A 21,285-nucleotide genomic window follows, 5' to 3' on the forward strand; every position below is an offset into this window, starting at 1 on the left:
AATGTTTTTTAAATCTGGTTTCTGTATGTACAGTCTATGTCTGGTTCTCATAAATTTGCTAAGAAATAATTAGAAAGAAAGAAGCGGTCCAAAAAATAAATAGATAAATAATTAAAGAAATATTTAATAACCATAAAAATATAAATATAAGCATAATATGTATAAAATATAATAACATTCTAATGCACTGCCAGTGTGTTCACAAACAATCTACTTTCTAGTAAATAAAAACAAAACAAAGCTAAACAAAATTGCTCAAATTAAATTTGACTATATTTCTGACACAAAATCCAAGAAAAATTAAAAAATAATGCATTTTTTACACATTTTACTCCAAGGCTGTGGGCATTACGTTTTTCTTTGTTTATAAAATTTGCTGTAATTGGGATTATTTTAAAAAAAAATCTGCAAATGAAGTAATCTTAAATGCTTTACACTGACACACTTTTAGGTTACTTAAAGACAATAAAGAGAACATTAAAACATAAGGGAAGGTGCGCAATGTGTTCAATTGTGTGCATTCTGATTGCGAGTATGTGCAGTGCTGCACATCCTGTTTACAACCAAGAAGTTCTCTGAGTCAAATTACCACATTGCCAGCAGAGGGAATCTTATCACTGTTATACTGACAAATTAGCGTAAAGCCAACAGTTTTTAAAACAAAAAAATGAACATTAATTATTTTAGATCAGTAAATATGTTTCTCTCACAGAAAAACAAGATGATGTGACAAATTATAGCACTAAATGATTGCCATGCATGTAGAAAGACTGGTAGGTCACTCAAAAATGTTTACAAAATTTATGAGTAAATTTGACCCTAAATTATTATTTTTTTCTAGAGTAGCAACTAAATACTTGAGATTTTAAATGCTGTGTGTCAAACCAGTCCATCATTTCAAAAACAATAATAAAAAATTACTTTCTTGCACAAAATGCAGCTGTAAAAAAAATCCCAATGAGGCATCAAATTCTAAAATGTCTCCTTTTACCATAGACCGACCCATTTGCCACTCACGTCACCCCCCCCACTTCACACCCTCTGTTCCAAACCCCGCTCTGCCAAATGTAATCCCATGTTGTTCCCTCACATGATTTTGTCTCAGATGTGAAATGTGTTTCACAGTCTCTCCATGGTGTCAGGAATAGTCGAGTTGTAACCATAGCTAGTTTTATTAATAGACTGTGGCCAAAGTTCAGCACACGGCGCAGCGTCTCAAGATGTTCAATAATGCAGACGGAGAAAACTCTCGAAGTTGGGAACTCAATGATGTGTAGCATCGAGCACGATTTAAACGTTTAACTGAATGTGTCTGATCACAATCTGCAACGCTGCATTTGAAATGATAAAGATGGTGATAAAAAATAAAAAGTAGCAAACATTTCTAATTTTATTCTGTTCATATTGTACTGTTGTCATTCCACCACTGGAGTCACAGATTTCACATGTAAACGTGTTGCTGCTTCCATGTGTAAGTGTGGTTTTAAGAAGAAATTATTCTAATCAATTACTGGTTTAAGTGGCCCCCCAAGTCTTGAAGGATACTAGTTATATATAGGCATGTCTGTCCTTATAAGGCCTCGGGGAGACGCGAGGTGGGGGGGCTTTTGGAGATGGGGGGTTGTTGTGTTGGCCTTGTACAGAACTTGGTTTCGGCTGACTCCCTGTGGATTCAGGCTGACAACCGAAGTTGCTGAAAAGAAAATCTGAAGAGGTAAGACATTTAAAATGTTTTCTGCTGTTTTCTCCTCTGCTCCGTTATCCTTTTATCCGACCTTCATTGGAAACCCAAGGGCAGCAGGTGGGTACAGCAGGATGGGCCCGGGGGGAATTGAGCTCAGCCAAGAGATGTTTTGTATTCCTTAGCCACTGCTAATGATACTTAAAAGTGATGAATGAGATATAGCTGTTATTCAGGGTAGTGTGTGGTGTATTAAGAGGAAACAAGTGGCCAACAGAGGGCTCTTTGTAGCACTTTGTTATGGTTTGGACACATGAGACTGGAAACGCGTTTCTGTATTTATCTTAATTAGTAGAGGTGAATTCAGGCTGGATCTCTGGTTCGGTTCCTGAGGTGGCTGTCTGTGGGATCTCCTGTGAGTGTGTGTGTGTGTGTGTGTGTGTGTGTGTGTGTGTGTGTGTGGTTCTAATACTTTCCAAACACATTACCCATTGTTCTTTCAGTACTTTGTTTGTTTTTAGCTCATTAGAGCATAAAACACTGTAATTGCATTGTGGGATGCTCTCGTGGTTTAAGCTGAGAGTATAAAAGATCAGTTACAGATAGAGAGGCTTGGGTGTCATTTGGCAAGGATTGTGTGCTGTTCCAGTACTGGCTGACCTCACAGAGCCAGTAAAGTGCAGGACCTGATGGGAGAAGATTATAAACGGCTTGCAAATCAGCAGTTGGTGCATGGTGCAGCTGATTTTAATGCTTCTTTTGACTGTAAAACACCCACCAAATACCGCGTATCAGCTGTTATTTTATAGAAGACGGCTTAACTTGTTTACAGTGTAAAAGCTCCTGGGATTTGGTGATGCTGCTGTGGAGGATAGAAAGGCTGTGGCTTAAAATATAAACTTACTAATTTTGTATAAACTTGAGAAATATTTAGCATTTTCTTAGTCCCTTAGGCATCGTTTGAATTTGAACGATTTCAGTTCCAGTTCCGATTCCGGTTCCAATTCCTAGAGATTCTCGATTTCGATTATTTCAAGAGGCAGGGTTCGAAAACCTTACATGTTTTCAATGAGCCAACTAACCATAGTTCTTACTTGATGAACTAGTCACAACTTCTTCATGAATTTTAATTAGATTAACTTACTAAACTGAAGACACAATTTAGAACGCAGCAATGCAAACAATTCTGATGGATTCCACTTTGTTGATATTTGGAAGCTTCTTCTTCTGGTCCTTGGACTGGGTATCAAAACTGAACCTAGATCCCGGACAAGCCCCTATTAACTGTCTTAAACTACTGAGGGAAAAGGGATTTTCACTATTATTAATACTAACTTCAAGGGTTTGAGCAAAGTTTGATTTATCAGTCAGGGTGACTCTGATCTGCCTGACTGCACCTTTGGGGCATCAGAGGCTAAAGTGGCACTGAAGCTGCATTGAAATGGGACTCTGGCGCAGCGCGTCTCATTAGATTTCAGGGGGAGGTTGGGCTCAGAAGAACTGCTTCACATTTCATCTGAACCTATTTCTGGTCTCTGAGAACCATGAGGTAATGAGAAGCTGCATGTTGCTTTGTGACGATGGTATGAGGCAGTTATGCTTTTGTTTTGGTGCTCATTCAGGAAGATGCAGCAAGTGACAATAAGAAAAAATGTATAAGAAAACAGCATTGTTCTGTTAAATTTAGTTTCAAGTCACAACCATACGAAATGGTTCCCTAGAGGAAAACAAATACGTCATATATCTGTTTATGTTTTGTTCACTAGACAGTGTAGGAAGAAGCCCTGCAGGAATCGTCAGCAGATCTTCTTTTTTTGTTGTAAAAGATAAATAAACATGTGTTGGATGTGTGAAAAAGGAGTGTAGCTATCACATCCCCACACTGGTTGGTCAGCTTTGAGTGTGATGCCTGGGCTGGTTTCTTTATGCTTCTCAATGAGACCAAGATGCTCAAATATCGACATTTTAACAATCCTTCTCCCTGAAAGAAACTTGAATTAGAATTAAACATTTAGATAAATCATTAAAACTCATAAAAAATAGTCCTAAAAGTAACAAGAAATTAGGGTTAAATGTGAGGGTGAGAGAAAATTAACTCAAAGCCACTCGATGAGCTACATTTCCTCATTGGCTTCACTTTCAGTGTATAGCTTGGAAAAAAATAGAATAAATTTCTAATTACGTATCTGTTTTTGAAATGTAGCACCAGCCATTGCTTGTAGAAGTTGTAGATGTGAGAGTTTTATTTATTTTAAAACTGATGTTATTGTTAAATGTAGGAGGAAAGTCAGGTGTGCTCTGCATGTTTCTTACTTGATCATTAGTGCAAATAGTTTGATTAGATGATTTAGCAGTATTAAATCAGTGCTGAAATGCAATGATTTAGTATTTCTAGTCATTTGTTTCAAACATGAGTACTCTGAGAAGCTGTATTGAAAACAATAACGGCCACCAGATAAATAACGATCCAATCCCATGTAACCTTTTCTTTTGGGTTTTACTTTTAATAAGATGTTTCTCTAGTTAACAGATATAAGGCTCATCCATTGTATTGTAAGTCACAAGTTAGTCTCAAGTCTTTCACCAAATCCTGAGTCTAGGCCTAAACTTTTAAGTTTAAAGGTGTGGTTTACTGCAAAACATGTTTTTTATGATAATTTCTGATTATGAAGTCACTGGTTTTTTCATGAAAATAGTCTCCTACATCTATCTCCTACATTAGCTTCTGACTGAAAACAGACGATAAAACCCTCTCCTTATTCCGCTCTACTTATTCCGCCTTTCCCACAATCCACTGATTTCCCACTTTCCTATTCATGTTCCCTCTCACTTTCCTTAGATATTTTTTTTATCACAATTGTTATATTTTTATCTTATTTTAAACATATTTTTCATCAGTTTTTGAAATATTTTTTATACTTGATTTTTTTTTTTTTTTGTTTATGTGAAGTGGCTCATGATTTTTATCTTGAGAGGTGCTATATAAAAGATTTTGGTAACACTTTTGTTTAGGGAACACAAATTAACCATTAATTAGCTGCCAGTTAATATGCATATTAGTGGACTACGAAGTCTGAACTACTCCTTATTAAGCATTTATGTACTGCTTATTACTAATGCCGTAACTGTAACATTAACAGGCCATAAATTAAGAGTTTTATCATAATAAGTCATTCAAAATGGTTTATTAACTGAAATTAAATGTTTTGATGTTGATTAACGCACATACTAATTAGATCTGACTTTAGAATGGGGAACACATTCTAGCCTTTAAGTGATTATTTTATTGTTATTTAGGCTCTATTAACATGTGGCGCTAGGTGTTTATGTACATAATACCAGAACATAATATTTTTGTTTGTTAATGCAGAATATTTATTCCCCTTGAATTACTTCTTTAAAAGCCAAATACTGATTTGAGCTAATTAGTATGTATGTTAATCAGCAACAAAACATTTACTTTCAGTTAACAAACCATTATGAATGGCTTATTATGATAAAACTCTTAATTTATGGCCTGCTAATGTTAGAATTACATCATTGGTAATAAGCACCAAATAATAGCTTAATAATTAATAATTCAGACTTAGTAGTCTACTAATATGCACATTAATTGGCAGCTAAATAATGGTTAATTTGTGTTCCCTAAACTAAAGTGTTCTTTCTTTCTTTCTTTCTTTCTTTCTTTCTTTCTTTCTTTCTTTCTTTCTTTCTTTCTTTCTTTCTTTCTTTCTTTCTTTCTTTCTTTCTTTCTTTCTTTCTTTCTTTCTTTCTTTCTTTCTTTCTTTCTTTCTTTCTTTCTTTCTTTCTTTCTTTCTTTCTTTCTTTCTTTCTTTCTTTCTTTCTTTCTTTCTTTCTTTCTTTCTTTCTTTCTTTCTTTCTTTCTTTCTTTCTTTCTTTCTTTCTTTCTTTCTTTCTTTCTTTCTTTCTTTCTTTCTTTCTTTCTTTCTTTCTTTCTTTCTTTCTTTCTTTCTTTCTTTCTTTCTTTCTTTCTTTCTAGGATTTGAAAAGCCTGACAGCATGACATCACACTGTCACTTAACATTCATGGGCTCACTCATCTTGACACATGGCGGGGAAGGCTGTTGTTGTTTTAGCATCCAGGAAACAGCTGAGAACATCTTGGCCTAATAGCAGCTAACTTTTAACATTAGCAACTCCACCACACAGCAAAACACCTCCAGGCTTGTGTTATTTGCAGAGATAAAACATTAAAGTTGCAAAATAAACAGTGGTAGGGCCACATTGCTGTTAACCAATCAGAGGGGAGATGTCCAAATACCAGGAAAAAAAGACTCCAAATCCTGCCATCTGAAGCTCTCCTGTGATGCGGCAATCTTCTAACTGCTGAAACAGGCACACCAGGGCCTTTGTACCCAGAGTACATGGCATTCATTTGTACTAGTGACTATTGCAAACGTACTGATTGAAGGAGTGACTCACACCTTGAAGTCCTGAACAAGCCATTTGACTGACTTTGTAAACTAATTACAGTGTAAAAAAAAAAGAAATATTTCCCAGAAAGTATACGTTTAATTGAAGGTGTTTTACTTCACAGAACAACATAGAACTTTTGGTGTTTTTCCCAGTAAATATTTTCAGTGTCTGGAATATAAAATATTTTCAAGTGACAAGTCCCAAATCTTTGTGATTTGTTTAGGCCAAGTCTAAATTAGTTAACATTGTGACTTTGACGAGTCCTGGTGTTCATGTGTTTTCAGTTCACACGTCTGGAGTTACATTTTTTTAAGGTCTTCCTTACAGCTCTCTTTGCATCTAATTAAGAAATCTTTCCAATGAATGAGCAACACTTTGGTCTGGTTTTCCTGTTCTAACTGCTGCCAGTATACTCAGCTGTCATCTTTTGTCTGTTTTACTGCTGCTCCAACAGGTCAGAGTCTACAGCGTCACCATGTCAGCACGGCTCAAGCGTGAATACAACCATGAATACCATCACAAACAGAGCCAATATGTGGTTAAAGAATATAGCAGGTACAGGAGATAAGGGGCACACATTTCCACGACTAATCTCTTTAATCGTAACTGCACATAAAACCTGCTGCAAGTACTCACTACGTTTATGTCTTTAGCTCTGAGGCGTCAGAGGAAAGATATGAGCACAAAACACAAGCTCGCATCCAGGAAGTGGTACGGAACCTTATCAGTTGTCAAATACAATCAGACAGAAGTCATGAAGTCAGAGATTAAACAAAGATTTCCAAAATCTAAAAATGTGTTTTTGTTTTTTATACATATGTCCTGATTAGGTAAGAACAAAGATGGTGGAAAAATATGTACGTGAGGAGCCTATGGTCAGGGGACCGCAGTTCATCATCAGACTCAGATCCCACACTGTGTTTGAAAACACACCGATCAAACTCTTCTGCACTGTTGAAGGCTTCCCCATGCCAGTTGTGAAATGGTAAGAGGAATATAATTAATCAATGTGATTGAAGATATCAGAAACATATTTTCACCTTCTTTTAATAAAGTTTTAACATTTAAACTTTAATATGTATGAACAAAAAGTAGTGAGAAGTTAAAAAAGGTTCCTCTTTTCTGTAGGTATAGAGATGGTGTCATCATGGACTTGTCCTCAGGAAGATATTTGATTGAGGCCAAAGGTGGAAGTCATTCCCTGATGATCCCAAGGTAAGTTAAACAAAGCACCTTTCTTGGTTCTACATCAGAAACTACCTTTATTAATAATGAGGATGTCCTTTATAACATCTAAATTGGGGTTTTCAGCCTTTGAGCCATTTTATTTTCTAACAGTCACTTTCTCTAATGTATTGACTCATTGCTTATACACAATCATCAGAGATTTTCCAAATTCCTTAAAAATAAAAAATGAGGAATCACACATATTGTAAAACAAGGATTAAAAATGTTCACACTTTAAAGGCATACTAAGCAATTTTTTCTTATTTTCAAATCATTTTCTTGAGCCAGCATGTGCTAAAATGACCCTTTAATGAAAAGCCTCTCAGCACCTTTTGCCCCTTGTGAGCAGGACACCCCATTTGCAACTTCAGCCTTTCTGGACCGGTGCCCTGAAGTCGGAGGCTCAATCTCAGTAGTCAAACTTCCACCCTTGCACCCTTCAAATGCGCGATCCCGACCAGGGGCACGAGCGCGTAGGGTGTCCCAATTCTCAGGTGCGGAAGTTGATCATGCCCCTTTTGCACCCTTGATCCGCACTTCACCCAAGTCCGCAGCAATGCAGAGCCTAATGAACTTCTGCACAGGTGTGTTGGAGCAGAGAAACCACTAAAACATGCTGGATACGGGCCCTCCAGGCCTGGAATTGAACACCCCTGCCTTATGGTAATCCATGTTTAAACAGTGGAAAAGATGAGCCATACCTGGTTAGCATTGATAGCAACTTGTTTTATATGGTGAAACAGACAAAGTAATTCAATAAAGAAACACAGCAGGAGTCAAACAAGAGGCAACACTGGGAGTTTTCTGAATCACGAGCTATGAGTAACGATTCTAGCATGTTTTAGATTGTGAACACAGCTGGTTTGTTGGATTTAATGAACTGCTCCTGTAGAAACGAATGAAGGCTGAGGAGAAATTTCAGCAATTAAAGTGTTTCAGTTTTGTTTTTAAGACAGTGCTTTAAAACGAACACTAGGGGGCGGTCAAGGCAAGCCGAACCATTGCCTTGTTGTTGAATGTAGGCAGCTTAGGTGGGCTAATGTAACAAGCCTGTGCCGTCTCCGACCCCCTTAGCTATGCAAATTAGTAATGTTACAATGTCCACAGAGAAACGGTACATTCTGAGAAAAGCTGGTTAAACACAGTTTATATATGCCACCTTAAATAAGCATTTCCCAGTGCTTCAAAATTGGCAGTATATGAATGTTGCAGTAATGCTAACAGCAGAAAAACAAGCTGAGATGCTGCTAACGCTAGCCAAAGCTTCTGCTAACACAATCCAAAGCAACAGCTAACATTCATCTTGGAAGAAAAGAAAACAACAAAGAAGAAGGTTGGAGCACACATGCAACCTTCCAGGATGTACTGGAAATATACAGACTTTGGAAGTATACCAGGTAGATAGCTTATGGTCTTTGTACACAGTACCCTCCTTCTCAACAGGCATCGGCCAGACACTTCCCCATTTGCTCGCAACACACACTCACAGAACACAGAGTTTCAGCATCAGGGTAAACCAGCCAATAAGAACGCTACTCATTTAGCTTCTATTCATGGCATGGGTGAATGGGCGTGAAAATCAGTCTTTCCGTTGTAGGGCTTTATTATTGTGTTGTGTTTGGCCATTTATCAAGGCTCCTGGGCCATTTTGAGCTACAAAAAAGTTCCATTTGCTATACAAAGGCTCAAAACACAGTTTCTGAGGGGACACTAAAGCCAAAATTGTCAAACCTGACAATAACAATGATATCATCTAATTATTTAGATTTTAAAACTGTTTAAATGCAAGAAAAAAATAAAGCAAAATAACTCATAACTCAAAATAACTGTAATAGCTCATGAGGGTATGAACATTATTTAGCACAGACATGTTTTGGAAAATGTATTTTGTGTTTTCATTAAGATATTAAAAATTCTTAAAGTTTGTCATATCATAGACCGCTTTGTTTACATGTGTTTAAGTTGTGTTTGCATGGGTCACTACTCTACACATACACATAAAAATGCCTAACTATTAACATGACAAAAATCTAATGCTGTAAATTGCTTGAAGAGCCCCACATACATTCAGATTAGAGGAATCACTGAAGCAGCTGAGTGTGTCTGCAGACAAACTGGAGCATACCTCGCTCACACTCCAGGCCCTGGAAGCTCAGCTGTTCAAGTGCTGACCTCACTGTGAGGTGATACTCTGGGATTCTTGTTAGTCATCACTCTTTGAATGGACCCCCCTCCAAATGTTCCTAAATCGATATGACTATTAGATAGATGACCGTTATCACTATACTTTAGTGTTCTTTATTATCTCAAATAATAAGACACTGTTGTAATTTAAGACTTGGAATTGTGTCCAAAATGTGCTAAAATGAATTATTAGCCTCGAGCTAAACGGGAAGAAAAGAAAAAGGTTTTGCCATGAATGGAGATCATTGGGACAGTTTGACTATTCATCTTTAGTCTTCATTTGTTTGTAATCTCATCATGAATGTAATCAGTAATGAAAATAGGACAAAAATAAGTCAAAAGAAAAGTAATTCTGTGAAAAGCCTTTTTAAGACTAATGACAAGGACTACTCTGAAAGATGTACAAAAAAATAATCTTCTTGGAAACAAAACATAAAAAATAAATACATAAACTTTTGATGCCTTGTCTTCCCCTTGAGGACCCCATCCTGCATGCTTAAAAGCTGTGGAACACTGAAAAAACATTTTAAAATTATTAATTCTGATTATAATCGGTCACTCTGAGTTTGTCATGCAGGCTGAACATGAAAATAGTCTCCTGCACCCATCTCCTACATTAGCTTCTGATGGAAAATAGATGGTGAAACTCTAGGATTTGAAAATTCTGACAGATCTACGTCACACTGTCACTTAACATTCATTGACTCACTCATCTTGACTCACGACGGGGAAGGCTGTTGCTGGTTTAGCGTCCGGAAAACAGCAGAGAATGTCTTTGCAAGCTAGCCGTTAGCATTAGCAACTCCACTACACAGCAGAACTTCTTCATGCTTGTGTTATTGTGGAGAAAAAACATCAACGTTGCAGAGTAAGCAGAGTCAGTGGTAGAGTTGTGTTGCTGTTATCCAATCAAAGGCGAGATGTTCAAATATCAGGAAATAAGACTCCAAATCTGTTATCTGAAGCTAATTTCTCCTCCAACTGAATTCTCCATGCAAAGACAAGCGCTTCTGAGAATTTTTTCCCCCAATATGATTTATAAGGCATTCAATCCTATTAGAGGCCACTGCAAATGTATTCAACGAGTGTTCCACACCTTTACATTGTTTCCAAGACATTGATTTAGTAGTTGAGTGACATTTTTAACATACACTTAAATCTTGCCATTAACAGATTTAAATCCAGTAAGCATGATTAATACACATCTAAAACACCCTTCAGAACCAAAAACTGTGTTTAAAGCAGGGTTCGATTTACAGGGGAGCTAAGGGGAACCCGGCTCATCCGAAAGGAGAACGGGCTCCCCTGGAATTCCCCAACCTACACACCCAGGGAGAGCCCGGAAGAAGATCCAGGTTCTACCTATATTACGTTGTTTATGTGGACTTTCTGAAGATTCTTATGAGCGAAGAGGATGCAGAGCACTCTTTGATGCGCTCCAGGCAGCTGCGTCCTGAGCACGGCCACAGTAACATTGTCAAAGTGTCGCCACTCCAAAAAATATAATTAACACACAATTGTTTATGTCAGCTCATATTCTCTGGTGGTTTATGTCTTTCATTTGTACCTGATGCGCTTCGCTGCTGCGGAGCAGACCGCATCACCCGTCTTGTGCTCCGTTGACTTCACCCCAGTGGCGCGGTCGAAACGCACTTCACTATTTTTGCGGTCGGTAGATGCTTTTGAACTGCTTAGTTCAAAAGTAACTCAGGAGATGAAAATATAGAAAGTCAGGCAGCAATTATTCTGTAGGAAGATCAGAGACAGACAGGACAGAAAAATAACAGTATTTGAAAAGGAAAATGTAGGTAGATTCATCCCACTACATGTTTTGACTTTCTAAAGCAATCATTAAGCATGTAAGATTCATATATTTGATACAATTCAGATCACCTTCAAAGCTCAGTCCTACACCCAGTGCTGTTTCAAGGAATTTCGGAGGCCAAGGCAAAAATAAAGTTGTGCCCAACACCCCCCACTCTTGCTGGGCTTCCCTGGAAGCCTCTGTGTAATTCATACCCTGGTTTAAAGTAAACACTGACAGTAACACTAAAAGATTAAAATGTCCCCAACTATACTAGCTTTTTAAAATGCTGGTCTGAACCCATTAAAATTCCAGATCACTTGACTGTAATGTGTTTAGACCCATGGGTGGGACTGCTTTACAATTATGTTTAGTGTCATGCTGAACTTTAACTTTTCATTTCATCTCACTGTATAGATGTTCAACTGATGATACAGCCCAGTACACTGCTGTAGCTGGTAACTCCCATGGACAGGCTTCTAGCCAGGCGTCCATTATTGTAAAGCGTAAGTTACTGACAGTTGTGTGTTTTCAGCCTTTAACATTTACTCTATTCACTACTTTTTTAATCATTACAAACTTGCTCTGGATTCAAATCAATAGCCAAAGTTGTGTTTTGTCTCTTAGTCGTGTAATATTTTCCATTACTGTGTGTAGATGGATCATTTTCAGTTTTCTAACCATGGGTTACTGCATGATGAAATTAGAATTTACCGTATGTTTATGCAAAACACTCTCAAATAACTTGTCGTGTGTTTGTTAAATTGTTCAGGATACAAAGATGAGGAGGAATCTAGTCCATATGCATGGCTGCCTTTCACAGGTAGGCATGAAAATGTAAATACCTCCATTTTTCAGTGTTGATGCTTACAAGTAAACATTAAGTGGATGAACTTGGTCTTTCTTACCCTTTCTAAACACTATCTAAACATTTTCAACAACGGTATCCCAAGATTTCTCCATGTGTAAGTATGACTTTGTCTTCCAGCTTCCATGCTTCCCAAGATCCATTACACAAAAATCAACATAACCTTTGTAGAGAAGTTCGGCCCGGTGTTTGCTACTGAGGGAGAATCTGCAACTCTGTCTGCCACCATGACCCTGAACCCCAACCTGGCCAACCTGCAGCCTGAAGCACAGTGGTATAGAGATGGTAATTGTTCCAAAATACATCATTTACGATACAATGATATTCCTATAATTAGTATTAAATTGTACTGACTCCCTGATACAGCAGTGGAAAATGACAAGATGTCACTAGCTCTTATTTTATTGATTGTTAACTAATCTAAAAATAGCTCAAATAATCTTCTAACAAAAACAAATATCTATCTATCTATCTATCATATATATATATATATCTATCTATCTATCATATATCTATATCTATCTATCTATCATATATATATATATATATATATATATATATATATATATATATATATATATATATATATATATATATATTATATATATATTCTACAATAAGGGTCCATTTATTAACATTACTTAGTGCATAATTAAGCATAATAAACAGGAAGAAAGAATTAACTGCTTAACCATATAATATAATGCATTACTAAGCCCCCCTGATAATGCACTAACATTTATAAAGTGTTTTCCTTTATTGCATGTGTGTATACTTGAAAAAAAAACATCTTTAATAGGAAACTATTTTGTGTTTAATTGTAATTTATTATTTAGAAGGCAGCAGACTGGCGTTTGTCATGATTGGGCATTCATGTGGGAACTGGTCTCTCTTTCAGATACTCGTCTGTTTGATTCTAAGTGGGTGAAGATTGAAACAGGCAGAGGAATTACCACCCTGACACTTCCCAACCTTTATAAAGATGACGAGGGTCTTTACACATTGAGGATGGTCACAAAGGGAGGCACTGCTGAACACAGTGCTTTTGTTTCAGTTGCAGGTACAGAAACGCCTAATTATAAAAATAATTATTTGGATCTTTTACTTTAACATCACTGACATAACTCAAGACAGCCTAAAACAGTTTATTTAAGACTTAATTAATTGACGATTGTGTTACACTTAAATTCCTGAAAAGTATTTCACTGGTTTCCATTCAGATGGCCCTCCTCCTGTTGCCCGTGCTCCTGGTGCTCCTATGGATATCAAGATCCATGATGCCAACAGAGACTATGTCATTGTGTCATGGAAGCCTCCCAACACCACCACAGAGGGTCCAATCATTGGATACTTTGTGGACAAGTAGGAGTTTTAAAATATCAACAAAAATCATAAATTGTTTGTCCAACTACTACAGCAGGGTCTCCTTTCTCTTAACATGCAGCAGATTATCTCTTTATTGCCTTCCATGTGTTTCTTATTTTAAGATGTGAAGTCGGAACTGAAAACTGGACCCAGTGCAATGATCACCCCATAAAGATCTGTAAATACCCAGTTTCTGGGCTGTTTGAAGGACACTCCTTCTACTTCAGAGTCAGGGCTGTCAACTCCAGTGGAATCAGTAAACCTTCTCGCATGTCTGACCCCATCGCTGCAATGGACCCTACTGAGCTGGAGAGGCTCCATGGTGGGTCTGACTCCATTAGCAAACCAAATGACACCCTTTTTATTACTTGCCACTTGGAAGACTTAATAGATGTAGACACTCCTGAACCTATAAATGACTAATAGTGAAGTAATAGGTCAATAGTCAAGATTGCCCACAGTCAACTTGATCCTTTATACGAGTGTTTAATGATGTTTCGTTGTACTGGTACACTGGTTCAATCACAAGTAAAGTGATTCTAATAGTGAAGATTTGCACAGTTGGCTTGAATGTTATTAACTGTTGTACCTTCCATGATTGGTCCATCAGTCAGTTGGCCAATCACAATTACTATAATTAGTTAACAGTTAAATATAGTTAACAAATTAATAAAAAAAATCTGCATTCTCCAGTTAGCTTATCACATCTTTATCTTCTTGCAGCCAAAAAGCTTGGAGGAAAACTGGACGTTGTGTCTTACAACGATGAAGTTGAAGGTGAACTTTTGTTCTAACATTACTCAGAGACGTAATACTCTATAACATGTGAACATTTTCATTTATCTAGTTGTGTGTTTTTGTTTCATTGCAGCCGAAGGAAAGCCCCCAGGTCCTCCTTCAGGAATCCATGTCTGTGAAATAGACAGGACGTACGTAGTGTTGAGCTGGGACGGCCCAAAATACTTCGGCAAGGTTCCCATGTGGTACTACATTGAAAAGGTAACAGAGCCATAGTTTGGTTAGTTCTCTTAGCAATAGTCAGTACAGTAAGAAGACCTCTCACCAGTGATCTGTGGTTTATTAATAGTATTAAGCTGTATAGATAGTACTTTAGCATAATAGATTGCTGTACTATGGATCTTTCTGTCGTCACAGGCCATGGCAAACACTGAGGCCTGGCAGCGTGTTAACACTAAGGTCCCTATCCGATCTACCCGGTACGCCGTCTTTGACCTGGCAGAGGGCAAGGAATACAAGTTCAGAGTTTTGTCTGCTAATATGTACGGTGCCAGCGCTCCATCACAGCCATCTGGACTGGTTGAAACTCTGCAACTCAAAGGTGTGATTCACGCAGCTGCTCGCCTTTACTCATGTTTAATAATGCAGTTTTAATAATTTTATTGTGATGATTTTGTTTTTTGTTTTTTGTATTAAGGTGTGCCATCTGCTCCGGGTCAAGTGGTTGCAACAAGGGAAACAGACACCTCCCTCCTCATCCAATGGGCTCCACCAAAAGAACCCAACAATCTGATTGGTTATTACATTGACCAGTGTGTTAAGGGCACCAATAACTGGACCTCAGCCAATCACAAACCTCACAAGAGCACCAAGTAAGACGAACACAGCTGGTGCTTTATTTCCTAGATTGTTAGAAGGAACCTAAAGTGGCTCTCATAAACTTTTCATCTGTTTTTTTCCTTCTTCAGATTTGTGGTCAGTGGTCTGACCACAGGAGAAACCTATATCTTCCGTGTCCAGGCTATTAATGAACTGGGTCTCAGTGATGAATCTCAGGAATCTGCCCCTCTCTCTGTCAGAGCTGCCCTCAGTCAGTATTAAGCCCTCAGCCAGAGTTACGCAGCGCAGATTTTGAAAAGATGACGCATATTTTGATCAATCATTGCTTCTGTGTTCTTAGCCAACCCTTCTGCTCCTTATGATATTGCACTGCTCAACTGTGATGGCCGTTCGATGGTTCTCAACTGGAAGAAGCCTCTTCATTCTGGAGGTACAGAGATCAAGGAGTATTATGTGGACAAAAGACGCAGTGGAACAACCATGTGGAGGGAGATCCACATTCCACCAGTCACAGAGAGACTTTATAAGGTGCGGAAACATTGGTCTAATGTTTACACTGAGTGTAGGTTGTTAAAACTAACATTGAGTAGGATGTTGGTAACCATGGTAATTTGCATCTACAGGTTGAGGGCCTGACTGAAGGAGCGGTCTATCAGTTCCATGTCTACGCAGCCAACCTGGCTGGTCTCGGACCAGCTTCCAAACATTCAGATGACTTCACGTGTAAGGCCTGGACCATGCCAGAGCCTGGTTAGTAGACCTTGTGTTTGCTTCCATTTGATCCCAAATGTGATGAAACTACGACCCAAACATTAAAACCAACTATGACTGAACATACAGTAATCTATCCTTGTGTGTTTCGTTTAGGTCCTGCTTATGATCTGACGTTCTGTGAAGTGAGAGATAGTTCAGTGGTGCTTGAGTGGAACAAGCCTATCTATACTGGTTCCGGACCAATCACAGGCTATCATGTTGAGTATGCTGAGACCGGCTCCTCTGTCTGGATCACAGCAAATGAAACAGCCGTCAGTAACCGCTTCCTGAAGGTAAAATAGTCTCAGTTTAACTTATTTTTTAAAGTGAAAGTTTAATTTTCATTCTAGATCATATTGATTACACCACATCTAAGCCTGTAATGGTCAGTTAGTTACTACTTCAAACGTTGCAGAGCATTTTCTTTAAACTGTGTCATACTGACACCTAGTGGATGAAGTAAATAATTACTTTAATTTACTTTTGGTACAAAAATCAATAGTTTTCTTTTTTAAATATTGAAAATGTACCTATAATTGTATTAATATTAAATGTGCTAATAAAATTAGCACATTTAAATTGAACAATAAGATTTCATAATTCATTGATTCCTTTTTTTTCACTTTAGCTTAAATCAGCTTATAATGGTTTTAAAAATAAATTCTCCGGTTGTCTGTGTGGTTTGTAGGTGACAGGTCTTGTTAAAGGAACAAGCTATGTGTTCAGGGTGAGAGCCGTTAATGCTGCAGGAGTGGGTATGGCCTCGATGCCCTCTGACCCCATGACTGCCAAGACTGTGGAAGGTAACCACTAATAAACAGTGAGACTCTAAATAAGTGAAAATTAAATGTGGGTAAAAGTGTGTCTTTCACTTGTTCAATGATGCACTCTTTGGAGACACTTTTGGAGACACCATTTTAAAACTGTGTGTGTGTGTGTGTGTGTGTGTGTGTGTGCTTTTTTACCGTAGGCTCCCAGGAAATCTCATGTGTGGTGGATGAGAAGTCTGGAGATATTATTCTTTCGTTTGAGTCCTGCCAACTAGACGAGAGTTCTCAATTCATCTGGAAAAAAGATTATAAAGAAATCACACATTTCTCCAAAGGACTGACGATTAAGACCGAAGGCAGCCAGTAAGACCTTAGACCAGGGGTCAGCCTTCACAATCCAAAGAACCACCTCAGACCGCCGGATTAAAACTAGTTTAGAACCGGTGTCGGTACAGGATCTGCTCGGGGTCCTTCGACTGCCGATGACATCAAAGTAGTTGATTGGCTGAACATGAAGCTTATGGAAGTTACGTTATCACGTTATGATTTTGATTGGTCAGAACAAATTTGCGGTCGTATTCTTAGCGGTTGGAGTCCTGTAGTCCAAAAATCAACACTTTTTGGAGAAAATATGTTTGAATTTCTAAAGGAAATGTAAAATTTAAGCAAATGATAAACGGTGACCCTCAAAAGCTCTTGATGTTGATGACATGGGGCAAAATAAAATATAAGAACTTTATTGAAACACACCAAGCAATATTTTGAGTCGAAGAATGTATTTAGATAACAACTAGGGAAATATACAGACGAACTCCACATTAATACAAACAGACATGGCTTCACATATAAGAACTGTTTTATTTTCTGTCAGTCCGATGTTGGTTTTATGCGGTTTTACATTCTTTACAAAACAAAGATAATGTGGTGTTTTCTTAACAAATTACAATATAAAGAAAACATTTAGGTGTTAACAAACAAGAATGTATTAACAAAACTGCTGATGTCTTTCCAAAACGTATGTGTGAAAGCCGATTCTGCTCGGGTGCAGGATCGGCTCACGATCCTTCGACTGCCGATGAGGTCACATTACTGCAAATCTAATCTTATACCGACACCGGAACGGTTACAAAAACATCAACTTACAAGTTTTACTTTATACCTACAGAAGAGGGTTAGTGCTAGCCTAGTGAACTAGACCAAATTCTTGCTTTGCAAAGTTTGGTCTAGGCACGCTCCATTGGAACCTCCACAGTTCCTACCAGGACTCTGGCTAGCCAATCACTGCTCTCTAGAGGGGTTTCAAACACATAAAGAGCTGTGATTGGTCCATAATGGTGGGCCAATCATAGTGCTCTATCTGCTTAGTGAACAAATCACAGAGCTTTATCCGCTTTGTGGGCCAATCAGGACCCTCTATATGCCTGGTGGGTGGGATGATGCAACAGAGTGAAACAAGAGTATGTCACATTCATTGTCCAGTGGAATGCGGAGATCATTTGAAAGACAACGGTAGAACCCGCCCCACAACCGAGAGCCGTCAATGGAGCGTGGCCAGACTAAATAATACATTTATTTAGTCTGGCTTGCCAGGCTAGATTAGTGCCACTTCTCAGAATAACATGAGAATTCTTAGAAAAAGTCAGGAGGTGGACTTTTTCGGAGATTAAAGTCAGAAATATTTTTTGTTCCTCTTTCACAAATATCTAGAGTTTTGTTATCAAAACCAACAGTTTGTTTCTAATAGTTAGTTTTAAAGTTAGGAGTACAAACAATTTGCAAATAGAGTATGGGATGATGATTTTTGTGGAAAGTAATGTAGAGACCCAAATAGATATAAAGATATTTGCACGCATGTTCAATACAATTATACCATGAAAGCCCTGAAAAGCTGCTTAATCCTCCACTTTTTAAATTATATCTATATTTAAAAAGAAGAGTTTGTTTACTTTTTAGTAATTTTCAGCAAAAGGAATCATTTGGGAATGTTCAAAGAGCCACAGGTTGCTGACTCCTGCCTTCCTCACACACACTCATACCCTCATTAGGACAATTTATGATACTCCATTCTGTCTAACGATGCTCTTGTGCCTGTTTGTCCTCTGTCTCGCAGCTCTAAGCTGATCTTTAAGAATCCAGATAAAGAAGATATTGGAACATACTCCGTTTCCGTCACCAACACCAGCGGGGTGTCCTCCAGCTACACCATCTCAGCTGAAGGTGCTGACATTTACAAAGTTTCATACAGTAAAGGAACTGAGGGAAGAGAGTCTTCAACCCACACAAATTAAATATGTTCAAAAACTAGATTAAAAATGTAGCGTGTCTATCAGTTTACTTTTGTGGGTTTAATTCTTCTTTTTCTGCCTTGATGATGAAAATGTGTAGAATTGTACAGCGATATTTGGACAAGTACATCTAAGACCTAAGACGCGGGTTGGAAGTTGTGTGTGGGAGATCTGAGGTGAAGCGTGGGGATGAATGCGACAAAGCTGTAGTTAAACTGACTTCACTTCCATGTTGGCAGTAAAATATTTCTCCCGGCAGCTGATGAACGCCATCAGGTGAGTACCACATTCCTCCAGGCCTCAGGAAATGTGTGCATCTCATCACTCCGTCTTCTTGGGAAAATACCACAGTGTTTCCCCGCTGTTGCTCGGCTGTGATGTGTTATTCAGTGTGCACCTTCTGCTGATTCTCTCCTTTTCAGCTTACACATATTTCATCTTAAGTCTCACTGTGTTTTTGATCTCTTGGTGTAAAAACTTTCAGTTCTTTATGCACATCATGGTTACAAGGGCGCTGATGGCGTTTGCATGGCGGCACCAAGGTTTCAGTGCCAATCTTGTTTTAAAAGTACATCACCTAAATAAACACAAGTCTACTGTGAATCGGGGCTGAAATGAATGCCTCTGAAGTAAAATGATGAATTAAAATGTGTGTTTTAATTGTCATGTCTGCATTTTAGAGCTGGAAAAGATGTTGGCACTCAGCTATGACATCAGACACCCAAGTAGGTATATCTCATAACCTCTTTTTTCCCTCTTTTATTTGTCTTTCCTCACACTTCTTCTCTGCTGAATATCAATCTGCCTCACCTCCTTTTTTTATTCCTCTGTTTCTCCTTTTCGTGCTTTTTATTTGCTTTTTTCCAACTGCTTTGAACCTTTCATACTTATTTTTTAGGGGCTCATTTCTGTTTTCCATCCGATCCAAAAAGCTCTTACCTGCTTTTGCATCACCTGCCTAACTCTCTCCTTCCCCCTCTCTGAGGCTCTCCTCCCTTCCTCTCTCATCTCTTTTCCCTCTCCTCTCTCCTCCAGTCATCCCGCTGAAGTCGGAGTTGGCCTATAAGATTTTGGAGAGGGGAAGGATGAGGTTCTGGCTGCAGGCTGAGGAGATTTCCTCCAATGTCACCTACAAATTCTTTGCAAACAATAAGGAGCTATCTGGAGCTGATGTAAGATACACTGTGGCTTTCAGAAAGAAAAAAAAATATTTTAAGATGGACAGAAAAACATTCTTTCCATTCCAAGGTGACCAAACAGACCGTCTGCGTGGCTCGTGCTGTCTCAGACATTGTTTTGTTGGAACATGAAAGGCAAATTCCACCAAGTGTGTGTGGCCCCTCTTTCAATGCTGCTCTATTTCTCTGCAGCCCAACAAGATGGGGCACAACGTCTCTACGGGCATCATTGAGTTCATCATGGACCATTTCACAGAGGAGAACGAGGGGACATTTACCTGCCAGATCACAGACGGTGGAGGCAAAGCTCAGAGCTCCCTGGTTCTGATCGGAGATGGTAGGAAAGAGACCAGGTTTCACTGTTGCATCTGTTGATGAGCCTAATCCTGAAACTAGGGCATTAGAAGTGTATTTCCAGTTTCCATATTATTTTATTTTTTTGTTTGCCATACATTTGCTGCTATGTATTAGTCTGATGAATGTAAAGGTTTGAGCCCAACGACTCCACCTAACTGCAAAACAAAGAGATTAACAAAGAATGGAACACTGGGAACACGTTCAACTTTTAATTAATCTCTGTTTCTAATGGGTGCATGTTTGTTCACGCAGCTTTTAAGGCAGCTCTGGCTGAGGCTGACTTCCAGAGAAGAGAATACATCAGGGTCAAAGAAGGTAAGAAAACAAATGATCAGTATCTCTCTCTCTCTCTCTCTCTCTCTCTCTCTCTCTCTCTAGACATATATATATATATATATATATATATATATATATATATATATATATATATATATATATATATATATATATATAAGAGCAGCACACAACAGTGTTTTGTGTTTTGTCTCCTGGACCACTAATCAAAGTACTCAGAGAACTGAACACATTTGGGGCTAGACTGTAAAAAGTGTAAGTGGATTTTATTTAAAAAAATCTCCTCTTGGCAAAAAGGAAAAAAAAGTCATGAATTTAAGCACGCATGAATATTTCACAATAGTATTTTGTATTAATAACTCACTTTCTGCTCACAGTCAAGTTCAATCCCATCTCTGTCCCCCGCAGGACCCCACTTCAGTGAGTTCCTTTCACTTCAAGTTGGAGAAGATTGCTCTGTCACTTTGGTCTGCAAGGTAAAAGTCCAGGCTCAGTATTTCTATA

The 21,285-nt window shown here is 38.3% G+C and overlaps 1 protein-coding gene across 1 annotated transcript in view; it reads left to right on the forward strand.

The window, feature by feature from the left end:
* The first annotated feature begins 1,581 nt into the window (after positions 1–1,581).
* Positions 1,582–21,285, forward strand: part of myom2b (myomesin 2b) — a 34,490-nt gene continuing 14,786 nt past the window's right edge. The window contains exons 1-27 of the mRNA XM_070554936.1: positions 1,582–1,714; positions 6,573–6,673; positions 6,772–6,829; positions 6,949–7,103; positions 7,247–7,333; positions 11,751–11,839; positions 12,106–12,156; positions 12,322–12,486; positions 13,100–13,261; positions 13,422–13,563; positions 13,689–13,888; positions 14,290–14,343; positions 14,438–14,565; positions 14,722–14,905; positions 15,002–15,176; positions 15,273–15,394; positions 15,485–15,672; positions 15,768–15,894; positions 16,012–16,190; positions 16,586–16,700; positions 16,868–17,030; positions 18,778–18,884; positions 19,633–19,677; positions 19,988–20,124; positions 20,323–20,467; positions 20,740–20,802; positions 21,190–21,257. Of these exons, the coding sequence (XP_070411037.1) occupies positions 6,594–6,673; positions 6,772–6,829; positions 6,949–7,103; positions 7,247–7,333; positions 11,751–11,839; positions 12,106–12,156; positions 12,322–12,486; positions 13,100–13,261; positions 13,422–13,563; positions 13,689–13,888; positions 14,290–14,343; positions 14,438–14,565; positions 14,722–14,905; positions 15,002–15,176; positions 15,273–15,394; positions 15,485–15,672; positions 15,768–15,894; positions 16,012–16,190; positions 16,586–16,700; positions 16,868–17,030; positions 18,778–18,884; positions 19,633–19,677; positions 19,988–20,124; positions 20,323–20,467; positions 20,740–20,802; positions 21,190–21,257 (3,189 nt within the window). The 5' untranslated portion in view covers positions 1,582–1,714; positions 6,573–6,593. The remainder of the gene's footprint in view (positions 1,715–6,572; positions 6,674–6,771; positions 6,830–6,948; positions 7,104–7,246; positions 7,334–11,750; positions 11,840–12,105; positions 12,157–12,321; positions 12,487–13,099; positions 13,262–13,421; positions 13,564–13,688; positions 13,889–14,289; positions 14,344–14,437; positions 14,566–14,721; positions 14,906–15,001; positions 15,177–15,272; positions 15,395–15,484; positions 15,673–15,767; positions 15,895–16,011; positions 16,191–16,585; positions 16,701–16,867; positions 17,031–18,777; positions 18,885–19,632; positions 19,678–19,987; positions 20,125–20,322; positions 20,468–20,739; positions 20,803–21,189; positions 21,258–21,285) is intronic.

Source organism: Nothobranchius furzeri, chromosome 9 (genome assembly GCF_043380555.1).
Source record: "Nothobranchius furzeri strain GRZ-AD chromosome 9, NfurGRZ-RIMD1, whole genome shotgun sequence".
Lineage (NCBI taxonomy): Eukaryota > Metazoa > Chordata > Actinopteri > Cyprinodontiformes > Nothobranchiidae > Nothobranchius > Nothobranchius furzeri.